We start from the raw sequence: 20,005 nt of genomic DNA, 5'->3' as shown, positions 1-20,005 counted from the left end.
TTATCTTGGAGGGAGAGTCATCATCAGTTGTAGAAGTAGCTTCGGGTGCACCCTCGGGAAGTGTGTTGGGACCCTTGCTGTTCACGTTTTATATTAATGATCTGGCAGACAATATTAATAATAAAATCTGGCTTTTTGCAAATGATGCCATTATCTATAATGAAGTACTGGCAGATAGAAGCTGCATAAATATTCAGTCAGGTCTTGATTAGATTTCAATGTGGTGTACAGATTTGCTCTAAATGTTCAAAAATGTAAAATTTTGCACTTTGCACAACAAAAATATGTTATGTCCTAAGACTATAATATCAATGGGTCACAGTTGTAATCTGCCACCTTATACAAACACCCGGGTGTAACACTTTGTAGGGATATGAAATGGAATGATTACATAGGTTCAGTCGTAGGTAAAGCAGGTGGTAGACTTTGGTTTATTGGTAGAACACCAGGGAAGTGCTATCAGTCTACAAAGGAAATTGTTTACAAATCACTCACATGACAGGTTATACAATATTGCTCAAGTATATGGGAGCCATACCGGATAGGACTTACAGGGGATATTGGACTTAGACAGAGGTGGGCAGCACTAAAGGTCATATGTCTGAATTTGTGGGAGAGTGTCTCAGAGATACTGAAAGAACTGAACTGGCAGACTCTTGAAGATTGATGTAATCATGATAAAGTCCATTGATAAAGTTTCAAGAATCAGCCTTAAATAATGACCCTAGGAATATACTAACCCCCCCCCCCCCCCCCAAGTATCACTTGCACAGGGATCACGAGGATAAGATTAAGCATTCAAACAATCATTCTTCCCTTGTTCTGTACATGAATGGAACGGAAGAAACTCTACTAATTGGTATAACTAGATATACCCTCTGCCATTCACAGTACAGATGTTGATGTAGATCTCATTAATGCTGTTACCGGTATGTAAAAAACCATTTCTATGCTGAAGACCTCCAGCTTTGCATGGGTGGCAGTCCTGAAGATATCAATACTGTAATTTCACACAGTTGCCAGTTGTGTTCAGTACTGAGATGAGCTCAGAACCTGAGCCTAATATTAAAGATGAGAAATCATCTGCTGCTTTTAGTGTCTCATCAGAAGATGATCAGTTCTGAATTTTGTCAAGACTTATTGAGTATTCTGTTGGCAGTGCTATAATATCATATCACCAATCTGTGAAGAACTTTGATACACCTTTGAATGACAACCTCAGCTGGGTAAAAATCCCTGTTGCCACATCTAGGAAGTATTATGCTTCACTAATCCTCCTTAAATTACGGGAACAAATTTTGATACGACTGTTTAATAGGAATTATGCAATCAATCATTTCTTGAACATCTACAACTTTGATATAATCCAGCACAGAAAGAGAAGCAAGAACTCTTAGGAACTGAGTAACTTATTACAGGTACTCATGTCTGTTACATCAGCACATCCATCTGTTTGACTATGTCCTGCACATCACTCTGTTTGACTGTGTCAGTATTTCATGTCATTTGATATACCAAATTTGAGTAGGGAAGTTACACGGAAGCTTAACTCAAGGAATGCACAGCAAGACAGGCCAAAGGAATCAAGACAGGACAAAGGAATCAGTTATAAATTTCCATCTTCGATTATGAAAAACCATTTTTTTCTTGTTCATAAAACTTTAACAGCATATGGAGATAAGTTTTATGACTGAGGTGTTAACACACAAATAAATAAATATAATTGACTTTCATAATAAATAAACTTAAAATGTTACACGACACTGGTATTTCAACAGGAAATTATAAAACACTTTTGGAGCCATACTTAAAATTTTTCTTTGTGTGAGTGAAACATAGCTACATAAAATTCAAACTTACCAAATAAAACTCAAACTTGTTACATCAGTTTCAACATAAGCACCATACAACTGAAGAAAAAATAAGACTGTAGGCTAGAAAGTACTGCAACTGTTTAGAGAGTGTTAGATCTCTGTGCTTATAATTCAGAGCAACTACCAAATGAACAATGAAGCACATTAAAAAAATCTCAGAGTGATATTTCACACACAGCTCACCACTAATTGAGCATTAAGCCACAAGTCCTTGAATAACTTAGGTAGTTATTTACAATGCATACATACTTAGAAAATAAATATATTTAAATTATGACTAATGACAGATTATTCAAATACAAAATATACAAAATATTTGTACCTCTTAATTTTTTGTTTAATAATTCACAGTACCCCACAAAAGTGGAACCTTTTTTCATAACAAATGTCAAAAAACTGATTTATGACATCTTAGATAAGACTTGGAACAGCTTAGTATTTAAAAATAGTATGAATTTCGCTGTCTTAGGAACATGACATCATCTTTTATTTTAAAGAAACTTACTTAACCACTTCATCAGAACACTCTGTGATCACTAAGTTCTCTTAGTTTTTTTAAAACAGTATCACTCAGCTTGGTCCTTGTGAGAATTAGTATGTCAACATGACACAATTTTTCACTGCAAACAGAAAAACAGGATATTTAATACGAACATATCTCTCTTCTACAAAATCATCTTATCAATATGATTTTTCCTCTTTCAGTCAGCATCAGTTACAAATTTTAACATCACAACACTTAAAAATAAAACATATTTCACAATACTACGCAGAATACCATGATTATTAATGTTGCAGCAGTACTATAGCTGCCATGTTGGAGGAAGACAATTTGTGATGTTCCTCTTATATTGGACCACATTTTATTGGCTAATTTTAATGTTTTATTGGGATGCTGCAGTTAATAAGAGCAACTCACTTTCTTGAGCGGGACTACAGAGTGCTATATTGGCAAGTAAGGAGTAGTTCCCATGACCAGAACACAGGCAGTGATAAAATATTCACCATACGGCACCAGAGTACCCTTTTGTGTGAGTCATGATGTGCAAGCTGGGAGAGTGAATCCTAGTCCGAGACCGTAACACCTGGTACCCTCAGACATTTAGGTGTAAAGCTAAGACGTTTTTGTTATTGAATATTTATTATTAAAAGCCACTTTGAGCATATTAAATGCTAGGGGAAGCCTAAGCATCATTAAAACTGCGCTGCTTCTGTGTCAATACATAGTAAACTACTTATATCGGAAAAGAAAGACAATTTTTATTTATTTATTTATTTATTTATTGTTCCGTGGGACCACATTTAGGAGAAGTCTCCATGGTCATGGAACGAGTCAATACATGAAATTATAACACGATTGTAGAAACAGATAAAATGAAACAAGTCGTTAGTTTAAATAAAGAAAATCAAGAATGTAACACTGGAATTTGCTTAATTTTTTATCTCTTCCAGGAGCTCCTCGACAGAATAGAAGGAGTGAGCCATGAGGAAACTCTTCAGTTTAGACTTAAAAGTGTTTGGGCTACTGCTAAGATTTTTGAGTTCTTGTGGTAGCTTATTGAAAATGGATGCAGCAGAATACTGCACTCCTTTCTGCACAAGAGTCAAGGAAGTGCATTCCACATGCAGATTTGATTTCTGCCTAGTATTAACTGAGTGAAAGCTGCTAACTCTTGGGAATAAGCTAATATTGCTAACAACAAACGACATTAAAGAAAATACATACTGTGAGGGCAATGTCAAAATTCCCAGACTATTGAATAGGGGTCGACAAGAGGTTTTCGAACTTACACCATACATAGCTCGAACAGCCCGTTTTTGAGCCAAAAATACCCTTTTTGAATCAGAAGAATTACCCCAAAAAATAATACCATATGACATAAGCGTATGAAAATATGCGAAGTATACTACTTTTCGTGTTGAAATTTCACTTATTTCAGATACTGTTCTAATGGTAAATAAAGCGGCATTTAGTTTCTGAACAAGATCCTGAACATGGGCTTTCCACAACAGCTTACTATCTATCCGTACGCCTAGGAACTTGAACTGTTCCGTCTCGCTTATAACATGCCCATTCTGTCTGATTAAAATGTCAGTTCTTGTTGAATTGTGGGTTAGAAACTGCAAAAACTGAGTCTTACTGTGATTTAGCATCAAATTATTTTCCACAAGCCACGAACTTACTTCATGAACTACATTATTTGATAATGTTTCAATATTACACACAAGATCCTTCACTACCAAGGTGGTGTCATCAGCAAACAGAAATATTTTTGAATCACCTGTAATACTAGAAGGCATATCATTTACATAAATAAGGAACAGCAGTGGCCCCAGCACCGACCCTTGGGGAACGCCCCATTTAACAGTGCCCCATTGGGACTGAACATCATTACCACTCTCAATATTGCAGAGGATTACCTTCTGCTTTCTGTTCTTAAAGTAGGAGGCGAACCAATTGTAAGCTACTCCCCTTACTCCATAATGATCCAACTTCTGCAGTAATATTTTGTGGTCAACACAGTCAAAAGCCTTCGTTAAATCAAAGAAAACACCTAACGTTCTCAACCTTTTATTTAATCCATCCAAAACCTCACAGAGAAAAGAGAATATAGCATTTTCAGTTGTTAAGCCATTTCTAAAACCAAACTGTACATCTGACAGCAAATTATGTGAATTTAAATGCTGCAGTAACCTTGTATATACAAGCCTCTCGATAACTTTAGCAAACACCGATGGCATAGAAATAGGTCTATAATTGTCAACATTATCCCTGTCTCCCTTTTTATAAAGTGGCTTCACTACCGAGTACTTTAATCGGTCAGGAAACCGACCACTGCTAAAGGAAAAGTTACAGATATGGCTAAGTACTGAGCTAATATACGTGGAACAATACTTCAGTATTCTGCTAGATACCCCGTCATATCCATGAGAGTTCTTGGTCTTTAGTGATTTAATTATTAACTCAATCTCCCTCTTGTCAGTATCATGGAGGAGCATTTCAGGTAACAGTCTCGGAACACTTTTTTCTAAGAGCGCTATATGATTCCCTGTTGGGACTAGGTTTCTATTTAGTTCACCTGCTATATTCAGAAAGTGATTATTAAATACTGTACATATATGCGACTTATCAGCAACACGGACATCCCCACTACGCACTGATTCTATATCCTCGACCTGTCTCTGCAGACCAGCCACTTCCTTTACGACTGACCATATGGTTTTAATTTTATCCTGAGACTTAGCTATTCTATCTGCATACCACATACTTTTTGCCTTCCTAATAACTTTTTTAAGCACCTTACAATACTGTTTGTAATGGGCTGCTGCATTTAGATTTTGACTGTTTCTAACGTTTTGATATAATTGCCACTTTGTTCTACAAGATATTCTTATCCCTTTAGTCAGCCACCCAGGCTGCCTGTTTGTGCTAGTACCCTGTTTTAAACGTTCTAACGGAAAGCAACTTTCAAAGAGCACGAGAAAAGTCTTGAGGAAAGCATTATATTTATCGTCTACTGTATCAGCACTATAAACATCTTGCCAATCTTGTTCCTTGATAAGGTTTACAAAAGTCTGTACAGCAACTGGATCAGCTTTCCTAAAAAGTTGGTAACTATATTTAACATGTGTTGAAGCACAAAAATCTTTTAGACTTAAAATTTGTGCAACATGATCTGAAAGGCCATTCACCTTTTTGCTAACAGAATGCCCTTCTAATAATGACGAATGAACAAAAATATTGTCTATGGTTGTTCTACTGTTCCCTTGCACTCTCGTTGGAAAGAATACGGTTTGCATAAGATTATATGAATTAAGGAGGTCTACCAGCATCCTTTTCCTTGCACAATCACTTATACAATTAATATTGAAGTCACCACATATAACTAACTTTTTGTATTTCCTATAAAGTGAACCAAGAACCTCCTCTAGCTTTAGCAAAAATGTTGTGAAATCGGAGTCTGGGGATCTATAAATAACAACAGTAAGAAGTTTAGCTCCACTAAATTTAACCACACCTGCACAACATTCAAACACCTTTTCAGTGCAGTACTTTGAAACATCAATTGACTCAAATGGGATACCGTTTTTCACATACATGGCTACTCCCCCACACCGCAAAGAGCTCCTAGAAAAGCTGCCAGCCAACCTGTATCCTGGTAAAGGAAGCCTCTGAATTATCTCCTTATTTAAGAAGTGTTCAGATATACCAATAATTTCAGAGTCAACATCTATAAGCAGTTCACTAACTTTATCTCGAATACCTTGTATATTTTGATGAAATATACTAATTCCCTCATTAATCGGATACCCAAGCTTTGTAGAAAGTGGTTTCTTTGTTAGAGAGACTTCCCTTAAGCAGGAATACCTATCAGCTGACTTCAATCTAAAAAAGGTACAGCTCTAACACCCACAACTACCGGAATTTTCCCATGAGTGATCCCACCACCCCCACCTATGCTGTCACCTATAAGTTTTGCCAACCTCCCCTTCCCATACCTGTTGAGGTGCAGGCCATGTCTAGTGAAACCCGTCCTACTGATAGACTCCACCGACACCACTAAAATGTGACTCATGCCTTCTGTCATCAGCGCACCCCCAAGTCTCATGTTATTACGCCTGACGGCTATATTAAGATGAGGCCGATCGTGACGCTGAAACAGTTCCACGAAATGCACATTCGTGTTGCCAGTCTGAGTGGCTATCTTTTCCAGGTCACCATCTATGTCATACTTCCCATCCCTATCAATACTATTACCAGCCCCACCCACAATCACTACCTGATCCTCTTTAGTAAAATCCCTACATAACCCCCCTATGTTAAAAGTCACCTGAGCCAATCCTGCATTAGGCTTCACAATGCTGGTGACCTGGTACTCACTCCCCAAAACTTCCTGCAACTGCTGGCCTACACCTCTACCATGAGAACTACCTAACAGCAGAACCTTCTTCTTTCTCTTAGACTTTGCAACTGTCCTAGCCACCGTAACTGCTGAGGTCTGCTGCATACTTCCTACATCTACAGCTACTAGAGATTCCTCTCCACTAGACTCTGACAGTTGGTCATATCTATTACAAACACCAATAGTAAAACTATCTGAAAATCTCCTTCTCCTAGCAGATCTCTTGCCAACAGCCACCCTCGACAACATCCAAATAGCCCCAAAGTTATACAAAATGTACTTGAGATTTCTGATGCATGCTAAGCTGGTCAGTTGAATTCAGGGTTCAATTCAGTCCTAATCTCTGTGCAACCCATGCTCTCAATTCTTCATAATTTTGAAGTTATCTATGTTAACAGTGTCAGTGTTAACTATTTTAGAATGTCATCAATAAATGCACTGTAGTGGCATCAATAAATGCACTGTAGTGGCATCAATAAATGCACTGTAGTGGCATCCCAGAATTAATTTAGAGTTGATTAGGTACCTGCATTTCCACCAACAACCACACAGATAGACTGTATGCAACTTTGAAAGAACCCAATAGCATTGCAAGAACTGCTTCAAGGGACTACATCAGTGAGAAAATGACACATGAAAGGTGGGGACGAGTTCTAAGCACTGGGTCTCTAAGTTGATCCACGAAAGGTTAACTTAACTTTTGCAGTCTTACATGCGAAGGAGTGACTTTTATACAAGTTTAGTACCATTCTTGCTGTGTGGCATCTCTATGCTGGGAATAATTTGTTCAAAAGCCAGTATTGTGTATAGGAGATGCAAACTGACATTCATTGATTCAGAATGCCAGTACTGCAAACTAATAAGAGGAATAGTGTCAAAATTTAGTATAGATTTAGAATTGTGCTGGAAGTGAACTGTGAACTAAGAGTGACTGTAATTGTGGGTAGTAATGTGGTTGGTTGGTTGACTGATTGATTGATTCGGGGGGAGGAGACCAATGAGGGAGGTTATCAAACCCATTGGATTTGGGAAGGATGGGGAAGAAAGTCAGCCATGCTCTTGCAAAGTAACCATCACAGCATTTGCCTTAAGTGATTTAGGGAAATCACGAAAAAGCCAGAAATGGGTCTCAACTGTTGTCCGCCCGTATGTGAGTCCAGTGTAATGTGAGGTGGTATTATGCACATCACAGAGTGCAAAAAATATGCATAGCAGAATGTAATAACTTAATGTTGCAGAAACATTGAATCTGTGTCCCAGGATTATAAAAATTTTGTGAGTTAAATATAATGAATTATCATCAGAAAGACAATATGAGAAGGAAGAAGGAATATAGTGGCAGCAGACATGATGAGGCTAGTGATGCGTTCACAGGAAGAAACATCATGCTTGGAAAAGATGTGGAAAGCAATTCAGTACACAGTGAAAGATGTAAGGGTGTACGCTTGAGATGCACACTCAAAGTCCAGAGTTCGGCACATGGAAGAGGTGCATGCACATTCTGCAACCAGTAACATCATTCAGAAGGCAAGTGAGCTTAAACAAAGAAGCAATGTCTCTCATTAGTTATAAGAAGAGGTTAATAATTAGTAGTAATTAAATATTATGGTGTGTGTTGCTCGAGATGACCTAAAATGAAAAGGCAGAGCATGGTAAGTGATTTAGCAGAAAGTGAAGAGCCAGAAATGGTTCAAGAAATTTTAGGCTACATGCCAGACTCTGTTTAAGAAAGAACTCAGGCAGTAAGTAAATGGGGTGAAACTAATGAGAGTAAAAGTGTAAACTTTAATATGCAAGAAATGTTACAAGCAAAATAGAAGCACCTAAAAAGAAACCCGAAAAAAGTGGAGACAGCTATCACTGAAAAAAAAAAAAAAAAAAATAGATCAATATCTCCTAGCATACTAACAGCAAATTAGAAGAATCTGCTAAGGCTACTAACAAAAAGTTTGGTGTCATAAGGAAAAATTCATGGAGAATAATGACAAAATGGAGGTTTCTGTAATTAAAAAGATACCAACAGTTATTATGAATTCTAGCAAAGAATTTAAAGAAATGAATGAAAGAATTACAAGTTCCACCAATATTATGAGAAGGAAAGTTGCCACTCACCCAATAGCGGAGATGCTGAGTCACAAACAGGCACAACAAAAAGACTCTCACAAATAAAACTTTCGGCTATTGGCCTCCAACACACACACACACACACACACACACACACACACACACACACACACACACACAGAAGCACTCAGCTCGGTGATCGACGTGTTAACCTTTATGAAGGAGATGTTGCAGTAAGGATGGCCGATCCAGCAGCAGACGTGAGGGGACAATACCAGCTCTGGTCCTCTCTGCAGCCGCTGTCAATCATCAACCCAGGATTAGCAGACATTGTGGCAGACTCGCTTGCTGCCAATGCTGACCACATCAGTGAGCCGTTGTCGAGATCATGTGGGGCCTAGGCCCTGTGCATCTGCCGTCACAACCGGGTGAGCCATCGACGCTGGGGGACTGCAGCCCGTTCCGCCCGTCCACTGCGGACGAGCCACCAGGGGGAGCAGGGAAGAAGACGGGGTGGGATAGAGTACACTCCGCACTATGAGAACGCTTCTGGTGCCGACAGCGCCGGGACTCCAACCCGGAGCCTTCCACGCGCAGCAGCTTGCTGTCCACAGCTGAGCTGCCACCCAGCCCCATTCCTCCGCTACGTCACAGCACGCGGCGCTGCACTAGCAAGACTGTGTGGCCCGGATCTGGTGTCATCGTTACGAGTCAGCGAGGACTCGGGGAAGGCCGTTGATATCACCAAGCCACATTGTACTCAGCAGGAAAAAAGGTGTTATGAATTAAGAATGTTTCTTTGGCCTTTCTGACGCTTCTACAGCCATTTCCTAGCATCCTGACAACTGGAGAGGTCAGAGCTCGGCCATCCAGTCCACCGTAGGCGACCGGGGCACCTACAGCTGGAGTGGTAACAGGGAAGTGACTGGATGGGTGAGCACAGTGACTAATGAACGTTGAGGCCGGGAGGGTTATGAGAACGTAGGATGTATTGCAGGGAAAGTTCCCACCAGCACAATTCAGAAAAGCTGGTGTTGGTGGGAAGGATCTATATTGCACAGGCTATGTAGCAGTCACTGAAATGAAGCATGGTCCACTTGTTTCTTGGCCACAGTGTGTCGGTGGCCATTTTTGCAGACAGACATCTTGTTGGTTTTCATGCCTACAGGTAATGCAGCACAGTGGTTGCAGCTTAGTTTGTAGACCACATGACTGGTTTCACAGGTAGCCCTGCCTTTGATGCGATAGGTGACGTTAGTGACCAGATTGGAGTAGGTGGTGGTGGGAGGATGTATGGGACAAGTCTTGCAGCTAGGTCTATTCTGGGGTATGGGCCAAGAGGTAAGGGACTGGGAGCAGGGGTTTTGTGAGGATGGACGAGTATACTTTGTAGGTTCGGTGGATGGCAGATTACCATTGTGGAAGGGGTGGGAAAAATAGTGGGCAGGATATTTCTCATTTCAGGGCATGACAAGAGGTAATAAAAACACTGGCAGAGAATGTAAATCAATTACTCCAGTCCTGGGTGAGGTGTGAGGGGAATGCTCCTATGTGGCCGGACGGTGGGACTTTGGGAGGTGGTGAGAGACTGGAAAGATAAGGCATGGGAGGTTTGTTTTTGTACAAGGTTGAGAGGATAATTACGGTCAGTGAAGGCTTCAGCGAGACCCTTGGTATATTTCACGACAGACTGCATGTCACTGCAGATGCGACGACCATGGGTAGCTAGGCTGTACGGAAGGGACTTCTTGGTATGGAACGGGTGGCATCGTCAAAGTGGAAGTATTGCTGGTGGTCAGTAGGTTTGATATGGACGGAGGTACTAATGTAGCTAACTTTGAGGTGGAGGTCAAAATCTAGGAAGTTGGCTTGTTGGGTTGAGTAGGACCAGGTGAAGTAAATGGGGGAGTAGTAGTTCAGGTCTGGAAAAATGTGGATAGGGTGTCCTCAACTTTGATCCAGATATCAAAGATGTCATCGATGAATCTGAACTAGGAGAAGGGTTAGGATTATGGGGTTTTATGACGGATTCCTCTAGATGGCCCATGACTAGGTTGGCATACGATGGTGCCATGCAGGTGTCCATAGCTGTACCCTGGGTTTGTTTGTAGGTAACGCCTTCAAAGGAGAAGTAATTGTGGGTGAAGATGTAATTGGTCATAGCGACTAGGAAGCAGGTTGTTCGTTTGGAATCTGTCAGGTATTAAGAAAGGTAGTGTTCAATAGTCATAACGCCATGGGCATTTGAAATGTTATTGTAGAGGCAGGTGGCATCAATAGTGCTGAGCAGGGCACTGTGTGGTAAAGGGACAGGAACAGTAGAAAGTCCATGGAGGGGATGATTGGTATCTTTTATATAGCAGGGTAGGTTCCGGGTAATAAGTTGACGGTGTTGGTCTACGAGAGCAGATATTCTCTCAGTGGGGGCACAGTAACCGGCCACAATGGGGCATCCTGGGTGGTTAGGTTTATGAACTTTGGGAAGCACATAGAAGGTAGGAGTGTGGGTAGTGGAAGGGGTGAGTAGAGAGATGGACTCTGGGGAGAGGTTCTGGGATGGGCCTAAGGATTTGAGTAGTGACTGGAGATCCTGCTGGATTACTAGAGCATGTCACTGTTGGTGGAAGTATCAGACAGCTGGCAGAGTCCTTCAGCCAGGTAATCCTTCCAGTTCAAAACAACAGTGGTGGAGCCTTTGTCCACAGGTATAATTATAAGGCTGTGATCAGTTTTTAGATGGTGGACTGCAGGTCATTCTGCGGATGCAACATTAGTCGGTGAGTTGAGGGATTTGGGCAAGGTTTGAGGTTAAGAAATTCTGGAAAGTTAACAGAGGTGATCTGTGGGCAGTGGGGTGGATCATAGTTTGATATAGTGAACTGAGTTAGGCAAGGTTCAATATTGATCTTTGGTTGAGTCTGAGTGGTAGGGTTGGTGGCGAAAAAGTGTTTCTACTGTATGGATCAGGAGGAGGAGGAAAGGTCTTCAACAAGTCCTGCATGATTGAATTTTGGGAATGGGGCAAACGGCGAGGCCTTTGGAAAGGAGTGATATTTCTGTGGCACTAAGGCTTCTGGAGGAAATTTCCATGACTGTGTTGCAGGTCTGTTTAGGTTCTGCATTCTGTGTGGTGGTGGTGGGAGGGGTAAGTGTAGTGGGTCTATGAGACAGGGTTTGTCAGTTATGAGGGGACGTGGGGGAGGTTTGGAGGTTGTTGTAGAGGTGGTGGACAGTGGTACTCCAAGGTGGGAGTAGGAAGTGAGCAGGGTGGAGAGCTTTTTGAGATGGTATCGTGCATGTTGCTAAAGTTCCTGCAGGGCAAGACTTTAAATGTGTGTTATGGGTTCCAGGAATATGAGATTGCGGATAGAGAGAAGGTACTGCAGGGAGATTTGGGCATGATTGATATTGTTTTGCAGGACTATGTTGGGGTCAGCTAAAGATTGGCAGAATCTGAACAGGTGGGGTTCATTGTGGAAGGAGAAGTGGCAGATAGAGATGGGTGCTTTGATGTTATGGCCATTAGGGGGGATTCCTTGCGTCAAGCAACAATGCAGGAACAGTATGTGGGACTGGCATCTGGCTAGGGATAAGGAAATTTTTTTGTATTGCTGGAGATGGAAGAAGCAAGGATCCACGGTGGTGGAAAAATGTGAAAAATTATGCAAATAATGTAGATTTATGTACAAACATTTTGCATTAATACACCCAAATACGTGTTAAAATTCACAAAAAGCACAAAATGGATGCAAAAGGGGGGAAGAAGATGAAATCTGCAGGAGAAAGTGTGAGGGGTGGGCAGGGGTTCGTAGGACGAGATACAATATCGCATGGCACCAGAAAGGTGTGGGAGTTGACACGCAAATGTGTGGGAAATGACACAGGGAAAGTGGTCAATTTGAAAGTACAGAATTAATTATATCGGTGGGAGTAATGTGGGACATAAGATGCTGCAACAAGAATCAGTGTGGTCTTGTAGCCATCTGTTATGCGCAGCTGAGACAGTTGATACAGACTGGCTTGTAAGTAGGGCGTGCAGTGCAGTTTGTAAGGTGACAAGAGAAATGCAGGAAAGAATAGAAGCAGGATGGACACTGAGTATAGCAATGCAAAAGAAATTGGTAACAAAGGAAAACAGCATACCAAGAAGTCCCTTCCGTACAGCCTACCACCCACGGTCGTCGCACATCCAGTGACGAGCAATCCCTCTCAAAATATACCGAGGGTCTCACTGAAGACTCCACTGACCATAATTATCCCCCCAACCTTGTACAAAAACAAATCTCCTGTGCCTTATCTTTCCAGTCTATCACCGCCTCCCAAAGTCCCACAATCCCGATCGTAGAGGAGCATTACCCTTGTAACTCAGTACCACCCAGGACTGGAGCAACTGAATTACATTCTCCACCAGGGTTTTGATTACCTCTCATCGTTGCCATCCACCGAACGTATGCGATATACTCGTCCATCCTTAAACAACCCTGCTCCCAATCTCTTACCTCATGGCTCATACCCCTGTAATAGACCTAGATTCAAGACCTGTCCCATACATCCTCCCACCACCACCACCACCACCACCACCACCACCACCACCACCTCCCATTCCAGTCCAGTCCAGTCCAGTCCAGTCCCTAACATCACCTATCACATCAAAGGCAGGACTACCTGTGAAACCAGTCATGTGGTTTAGAAACTAAACTGCAACCACTGTACTGCATGAATGGCCACAGACCAACTGTGACCAAGAAACAAGTGGACCATCCTTCATTTCAATGACTGCTTTACAGCTTGTGCCATATGGATCCTTCTCATCGACACCAGCTTTCCTGGACTGCACATGTGGGAACTTTTCCTGCAATGAAACCTACATTCCCATAACCCTCCTGGCCTCACCTTTGTTAGTCACTGTCCTCACCAATCCAGCCCCTTCCCCGTTCCCATTCCAGCAATAAGGAGCCATCATTCCACCACCACACCCAGACTTTTTTTTCTCTTTCTTTCCGCTACTTCCCCTGCCCCAGGCTCCTCCTTACTCCTACCCAGTCACCACTCCCATCATGCACTGGTGCTGCTGCTTGCTGCGTGGTTTCAGTTGTCTGAGACTGCATTCATGTGTGTGAGTTGCGTTTGCATGAGCCAAAAGCTTAAACTGTGAGCGTCTTTTTGCTGTGCCTATTGGCGCTCAACATCTCCACTATTTGGTGTGTGGCAGCACCCTGGATTTTCCATTGTTTGATTTTTGCCCGACAGCTTTTCTTCGATCCTAACCCAGTGATGCTTTACTTTCCTATTATTTTCTTTTGCCTCGCTATACTCAATGTCCGTCCTCTTTCTCTTTTTTCCTGCATTTCTCTTGTTGCCTTACAAACTGCACTGCACACACTACTTATGAGCCACACTATATCAACTGTATTGGCTACGCACAACAGATAGCTACACGACCACACTGATTGTTGGTGCAGCATCTTATGTCCCTCATTTCTACCACCAATATAATTAATCCTATACTTTCAAACTGATCACTCTTCCAGTGTCATTTCCTGTATTTTTGCATGTAACTCCCGCGCCTTTCCAGTGCCACATGATATTGTATCTCATTCTCATTCTACGTATCCTCCCCCCTCCCCCCCCCCCCCTCACACACACACACACACACACACACACACTCACACACACACACACACACACACACACACACACACACACACACACACACTCACTCACTCACTCTCCGTTCTATGCCAGTTTGCACACCCTAATTCCACCATCCAGTCCCATCTGTCATTCGTCATCCCCTTCTTCACACTTATCCACCCTCAGACCTGCTATCCACAGTGAAGGTATTCTTTACGTTGACCCTTGTGACTTCTCACCAATTTTAGTGAGTTTTTGCCTTTCACTATTGTCGACTCCCTCAGATTTCATAATGTTTCCCCCTTTTTGCATCCATTTTATCCTTTTCATGAATTTTTCACATGTATTTGGGTGTACTTTTGTGAAATTTTTCGGACATAATTCTACATTATTTACATATACTTTTGCATTTTTTCCACCATCATGGATCCTTGCTCCTTCCATCTGTGTCAATACGAAAAGTTTCCTTATCCCTAGCCACATCCCAGTCCCACATACTGTTCCTGCGTTGTTGCTAGGTTCAAGGAATCCTCACTAATGGCCATAACATCAAATTACCCATCTCTGTCTGCAACCCCTCCTTCTGCAATGACCCCCACCTGTTCAGATTCCGCAAATCCTTAGCTCACCCCAACATAGTCCTGTAAAAACAAATCAATCAAGCCCAAACCTCCATGCAGTACCTTCACTCTATCTGGAAAATCCCTGCTATGCAATCCCAATTTCCTGGAACCCTAACACACATTTAAACTCTTGCCCTGCAGGAACTTCAGCAACATGCACAATGCCACCTCGAAAAGCTCTCCACCCTGCTCACTTCCTACTACCACCTTGGAGTACCACTGTCCACCACCTCTACAACAACATCCAAACCACCTCCGCATCACCTCATACCTGACAAACCCTTTCTCTCAGAGCTACTACACTTATCCCACCCCCCAAAACTCACTCCCACCACCATACAGAATCAATAACCTAAACAGACCCACAACACAGTCATGAACCTTTCCTCCAGATGCCTTAGCCCCACAGAAATATCAATCCTTTCCAGAAGCCTCACATTTTGCCCCACTCCCAAATCCAATAGTGCAGGACTTGTTAATGATCTTCTTTCCTTCTCCCGGTCCCTACAGTGGAAACACTTTTTCGCCACCAACCCTAACACTCAGACTCAACCAAAGACCAATATTGAACCTTGCCCAACTCAGTTCACTTCTGTGTCCAACCGTGATCCACCTCCACTGCTCCCAAACCACCCCGTTAACTTTCCAGAATTTCTTAACCTCGAACTTGCCTCACCATCATTACCCAAATCCCTCAACTCGCAGACTAACCTCACATCGGCAAAACAAGTCGCAATCTCCCACCTAATAACTGATCATGACCTTATAATCCTACCTGTGGGCAAAGCCTCTACCACTGTTGTTCTGAACCGCAAGAATTACCTGGTGGAAGGACTCTGCCAGCTGTCTGATACTTCCACCTACAAACCTTGTCATGGTGACACCATTGTAGTAATCCAGCGGGATCTCCAGTCACTACTCAAATCCTTAGGCCCATCCCAAAACCTCTCCCCAGTGTCCATCTCTCTACTCACCCCTATCACTCCCCGCACTCGTACCTCCTGCGTGCTTCCTAAAAGTCCATAAACCTAACCACCCAGGATGCCCCATTGTGGCCGGTTACTGTACGCCCACTGAGAGAATCTCTACTCTCGTAGACCAACACATTCAACCTATTACCTGGAACCCACCCCCTCCATCCATTCTCCACTGTCCCTGTCCCTTTACCACATGGTGCCCTCCTTCCTAGTTGCCATGGCCAACTATATCCTCACCCACAATTACTTCTCCTTTGAAGGCATTACCTATAAACTAAGCCGGGGTATGGCTATGGACACCCACATGGCACCATCCTATGCCAAACTATTCATGGGCCATCTAGAGGAATCCTTCCTAAAAACCCAGAATCCTAAACCCCTCACCTGGTTCAGATTCATTGATGACATCTTTGCTATCTGGATCAAAGGTGAGGACACCCTATCCTCATTCCTCCAGAACCTCAACAACTTCTCCCTCATTTGCTTCACCAGGTCCTCATCAACCCAATAAGCCACCTCCCTAGATGTTGACCTCCACCTCAAAGATGGCTCCATCAGTACCTCTGTCCATATCAAACCCACTGACCACCAGCAATACCTCCACTTCGACAGCTGCCACCCATTTCCAAGCAGTCGCTTCCGTACAGCCTAGTTACCCATGGTCGTCGCATCTGCAGTGACATGGAGTACCTCTTTAAATATACCGAGGGTCTCACTGAAGCCTTCACTTACTGTAATTATCCTCCCAACCTTGTACAAAAACAAACCACCTGTGCTGTATCTTTCCAGTCTCTCACCACCTCCCAAAGTCCCACTGTGGCCACAGAGGAGCATTACCCTCGTAACTCAGTACCACCGAGGACTGTAGCAATTGAATTACATTCTCTTCCAGTATCTTGATTATCTCTTGTCATGCCCTGAAATGAGAAATGTCCTGCCCACTGTCCTTCCCATCCCTCCCACAGTAGTATTCCGCCATCCACCGAACCTACAAAATATACTCGTCCATCCTAACACAACCCCTGCTCCCAGTCCCTTACCTGATGACCCATACCCCTGTAATAGACCTAGATGCAAGACTTGTCCCATACATCCTCCCACCATCACCTACTCCAGTCCGGTCACTAACATCACCTATTGCACGAAAGGCAGTGCTACCTGTGCAACCAGTCATGTGGTCTACAAGCTAAGCTGCAACCACAGCACCGTATTCCATGTAGGTACAACAACCAATAAGCTGTCTGTCCGCATGACTGGTCACCAACAAACTGTGACCAAGAAACAAGTGAACGACCCTGTTGCTGAACACCCTCCCAAACATGATATCCTTCATTTCAATGAATGCTTCACAGCCTGTGCTACACGGATCCTTCCCATCAACACCAGCTTTCCTGAAATGTGTGGGTGGGAACTTTCCCTACAATATATCCTACGTTCCTGTAACCCTCTGGTACCAACCTTTGTAAGTCACTGTCCTCACCCATCCAGTCACTTCCCTATTCATGTTCAAACACTACACAGCCGTAATTCCACTGTCACACCCAGTGTTTTCATTTTTATCCTTTTCCGCTCCGTCCCCCCCCCCCCTTCCTAACATCACCCCTGCACTCCGTTTAACCTGCAACACTTCAAACACTTCACTGTCTGCCAACCCCACCATACTATCCCTCTCCCTCCCCGCCCCAGCCTCCTCCTCACCCCCACCCAGTCGCCACTCCCATTATGCACTGGTGCTGTTGTTCGCAGTCTGGTTTCAGTTGCTTAAGACTACAGTCGCGTGCACGAGTTGCATTTGTGTGCGTGTGCATTCGTTGTTGACAATGGCCAAAAGCTCAAAAGCTTTGGGGCAGAGGGGGGGAGCAGAGGGGGTAGCGGAGGGGGGTAGCGGAGGGGGGGGAACGGAGGAGGCAACGGAGGGGGCAACGGAGGGGGGGGGAGCGGAGGGGGGAGCGGAGGGGGGAACGGATGGGGGAGCGGCGGTGGTGCAGGGGGGGCGGAGGGGGGGCGGAGGGGGGCGGAGGGGGGCGGAGGGGGGAGCAGAGGGGGGGCGGAGGGGGGCGGAGGGGGGAGCAGAGGGGGGGCAGAGGGGGGCGGAGGGGGGAGCAGGGGGGGCGGAGGGGGGAGCAGGGGGGGCGGAGGGGGGTCGGAGGGGGGCGGAGGGGGGAGCAGAGGGGGGACGGAGGGGGGGACAGAGGGGGGGACGGAGGGTGGGAAGCGGAGGGGGAAGCGGAGGGGGGAGCAGAGGGGGGTCGGAGGGGGGCGGAGGGGGAAGCGGAGGGGGGAGCAGAGGGGGGTCGGAGGGGGGCGGAGGGGGGAGCAGAGGGGGGACGGAGGGGGGGACAGAGGGGGGGACGGAGGGTGGGACAGAGGGGGGGACGGAGGGTGGGAAGCGGAGGGGGGAGAGAGGGGTGAGAGGGGCGAGCGGAGGGGGGGAGAGAGGGGTGAGAGGGGCGAGCGGAGGGGGTGAGAGAGGGGTGAGAGGGGGGAGCGGAGGGGGTGAGAGAGGCGTGAGAGGGGGGAGCGGAGGGGGTGAGAGAGGGGTGAGAGAGGGGGAGCGGAGAGGGGGGAGCGGAGAGGGGGGAGCGGAGAGGGGGAGCGGAGAGGGGGGAGCGGGTGGGGAGCGGAGGGGGGGAGAGGGAGGAGAGAGGGGGGAGAGGGAGGAGAGAGGGGGGAGAGGGTGGAGAGAGGGGGGAGAGGGTGGAGAGAGGGGGGAGAGGGAGAGGGTGGAGAGAGGGGGGAGAGGGATGGTGGGGGAGAGGGATGGTGGGGGAGAGGGTGTGGCTTGGGGGAGAGGGTGTGGGGTGGGGGAGAGGCAGAGGGCGGGGGAGAGGGAGAGGGCGTGGGGTGGGGGAGAGGGCGTGGGGCGGGGGAGAGGGAGAGGGCGTGGGGTGGGGGAGAGGGCGTGGGGCGGGGGAGAGGGCGTGGGGTGGGGGAGAGGGCGTGGGGTGGGGGAGAGGGCGTGGGAGAGGGAGAGGGCGTGGGAGAGGGAGAGGGCGTGGGGTGGGGGAGAGGGCGTGGGGTGGGGGAGAGGGCGTGGGGAGAGGGAGAGGGCGTGGGAGAGGGAGAGGGCGTGGGAGAGGGAGAGGGCGTGGGAGAGGGAGAGGGCGTGGGAGAGGGAGAGGGCGTGGGAGAGGGAGAGGGCGTGGGAGAGGGAGAGGGCGTGGGAGAGGGAGAGGGCGTGGGAGAGGGAGAGGGCGTGGGAGAGGGAGAGGGCGTGGGAGAGGGAGAGGGCGTGGGAGAGGGAGAGGGCGTGGGGCGGGGGTGAGGGAGAGGGCGTGGGGCGGGGGTGAGGGAGAGGGCGTGGGGCGGGGGTGAGGGAGAGGGCGTGTGGCGGGGGTGAGGGAGAGGGCGTGTGGCGGGGGTGAGGGAGAGGGCGTGGGGCGGGGGTGAGGGAGAGGGCGTGGGGCGGGGGTGAGGGAGAGGGCGTGGGGCGGGGGTGAGGGAGAGGGCGTGGGGCGGGGGTGAGGGAGAGGGCGTGGGGCGGGGGTGAGGGAGAGGGCGTGGGGCGGGGGTGACGGAGAGGGCGTGGGGCGGGGGAGAGGCAGAGGGCGTGGGGCGGGGGAGAGGCAGAGGGCGTGGGGCGGGGGAGAGGCAGAGGGCGTGGGGCGGGGGAGAGGCAGAGGGCGTGGGGCGGGGGAGAGGCAGAGGGCGTGGGAGAGGGCGTGGGGTGTGGGTGAGGGAGAGGGCGTGGGGCGTGGGAGAGGGCGTAGGGCGTGGGGCGTGGGAGAGGGCGTGGGGCGTGGGAGAGGGCGTGGGGCGTGGGAGAGGGCGTGGGGCGTGGGAGAGGGCGTGGGGCGTGGGAGAGGGCGTGGGGCGTGGGAGAGGGCGTGGGGCGTGGGAGAGGGCGTGGGGCGTGGGAGAGGGCGTGGGGCGTGGGAGAGGGCGTGGGGCGTGGGAGAGGGCGTGGGGCGTGGGAGAGGGCGTGGGGC

At 46.4% G+C, this 20,005-nt stretch overlaps 1 protein-coding gene across 6 annotated transcripts in view; it reads right to left on the bottom strand.

Moving 5' to 3' along the window:
- Positions 1-1,700: 1,700 nt before the first annotated feature.
- LOC126474018 (putative mediator of RNA polymerase II transcription subunit 12) overlaps positions 1,701-20,005 on the bottom strand; it is a 951,360-nt gene continuing 933,055 nt past the window's right edge. For all 6 annotated transcript variants that reach the window (XM_050101418.1, XM_050101421.1, XM_050101420.1 and 3 more), the window contains one exon: positions 1,701-2,494. In XM_050101418.1, the coding sequence (XP_049957375.1) occupies positions 2,392-2,494 (103 nt within the window). In that variant the 3' untranslated portion in view covers positions 1,701-2,391. The remainder of the gene's footprint in view (positions 2,495-20,005) is intronic.

The sequence above is a fragment of the Schistocerca serialis genome, chromosome 4 (genome assembly GCF_023864345.2).
Source record: "Schistocerca serialis cubense isolate TAMUIC-IGC-003099 chromosome 4, iqSchSeri2.2, whole genome shotgun sequence".
Classification (NCBI taxonomy): Eukaryota; Metazoa; Arthropoda; class Insecta; order Orthoptera; family Acrididae; genus Schistocerca; species Schistocerca serialis.
This window is presented reverse-complemented; position numbering and strand designations above follow the sequence as displayed.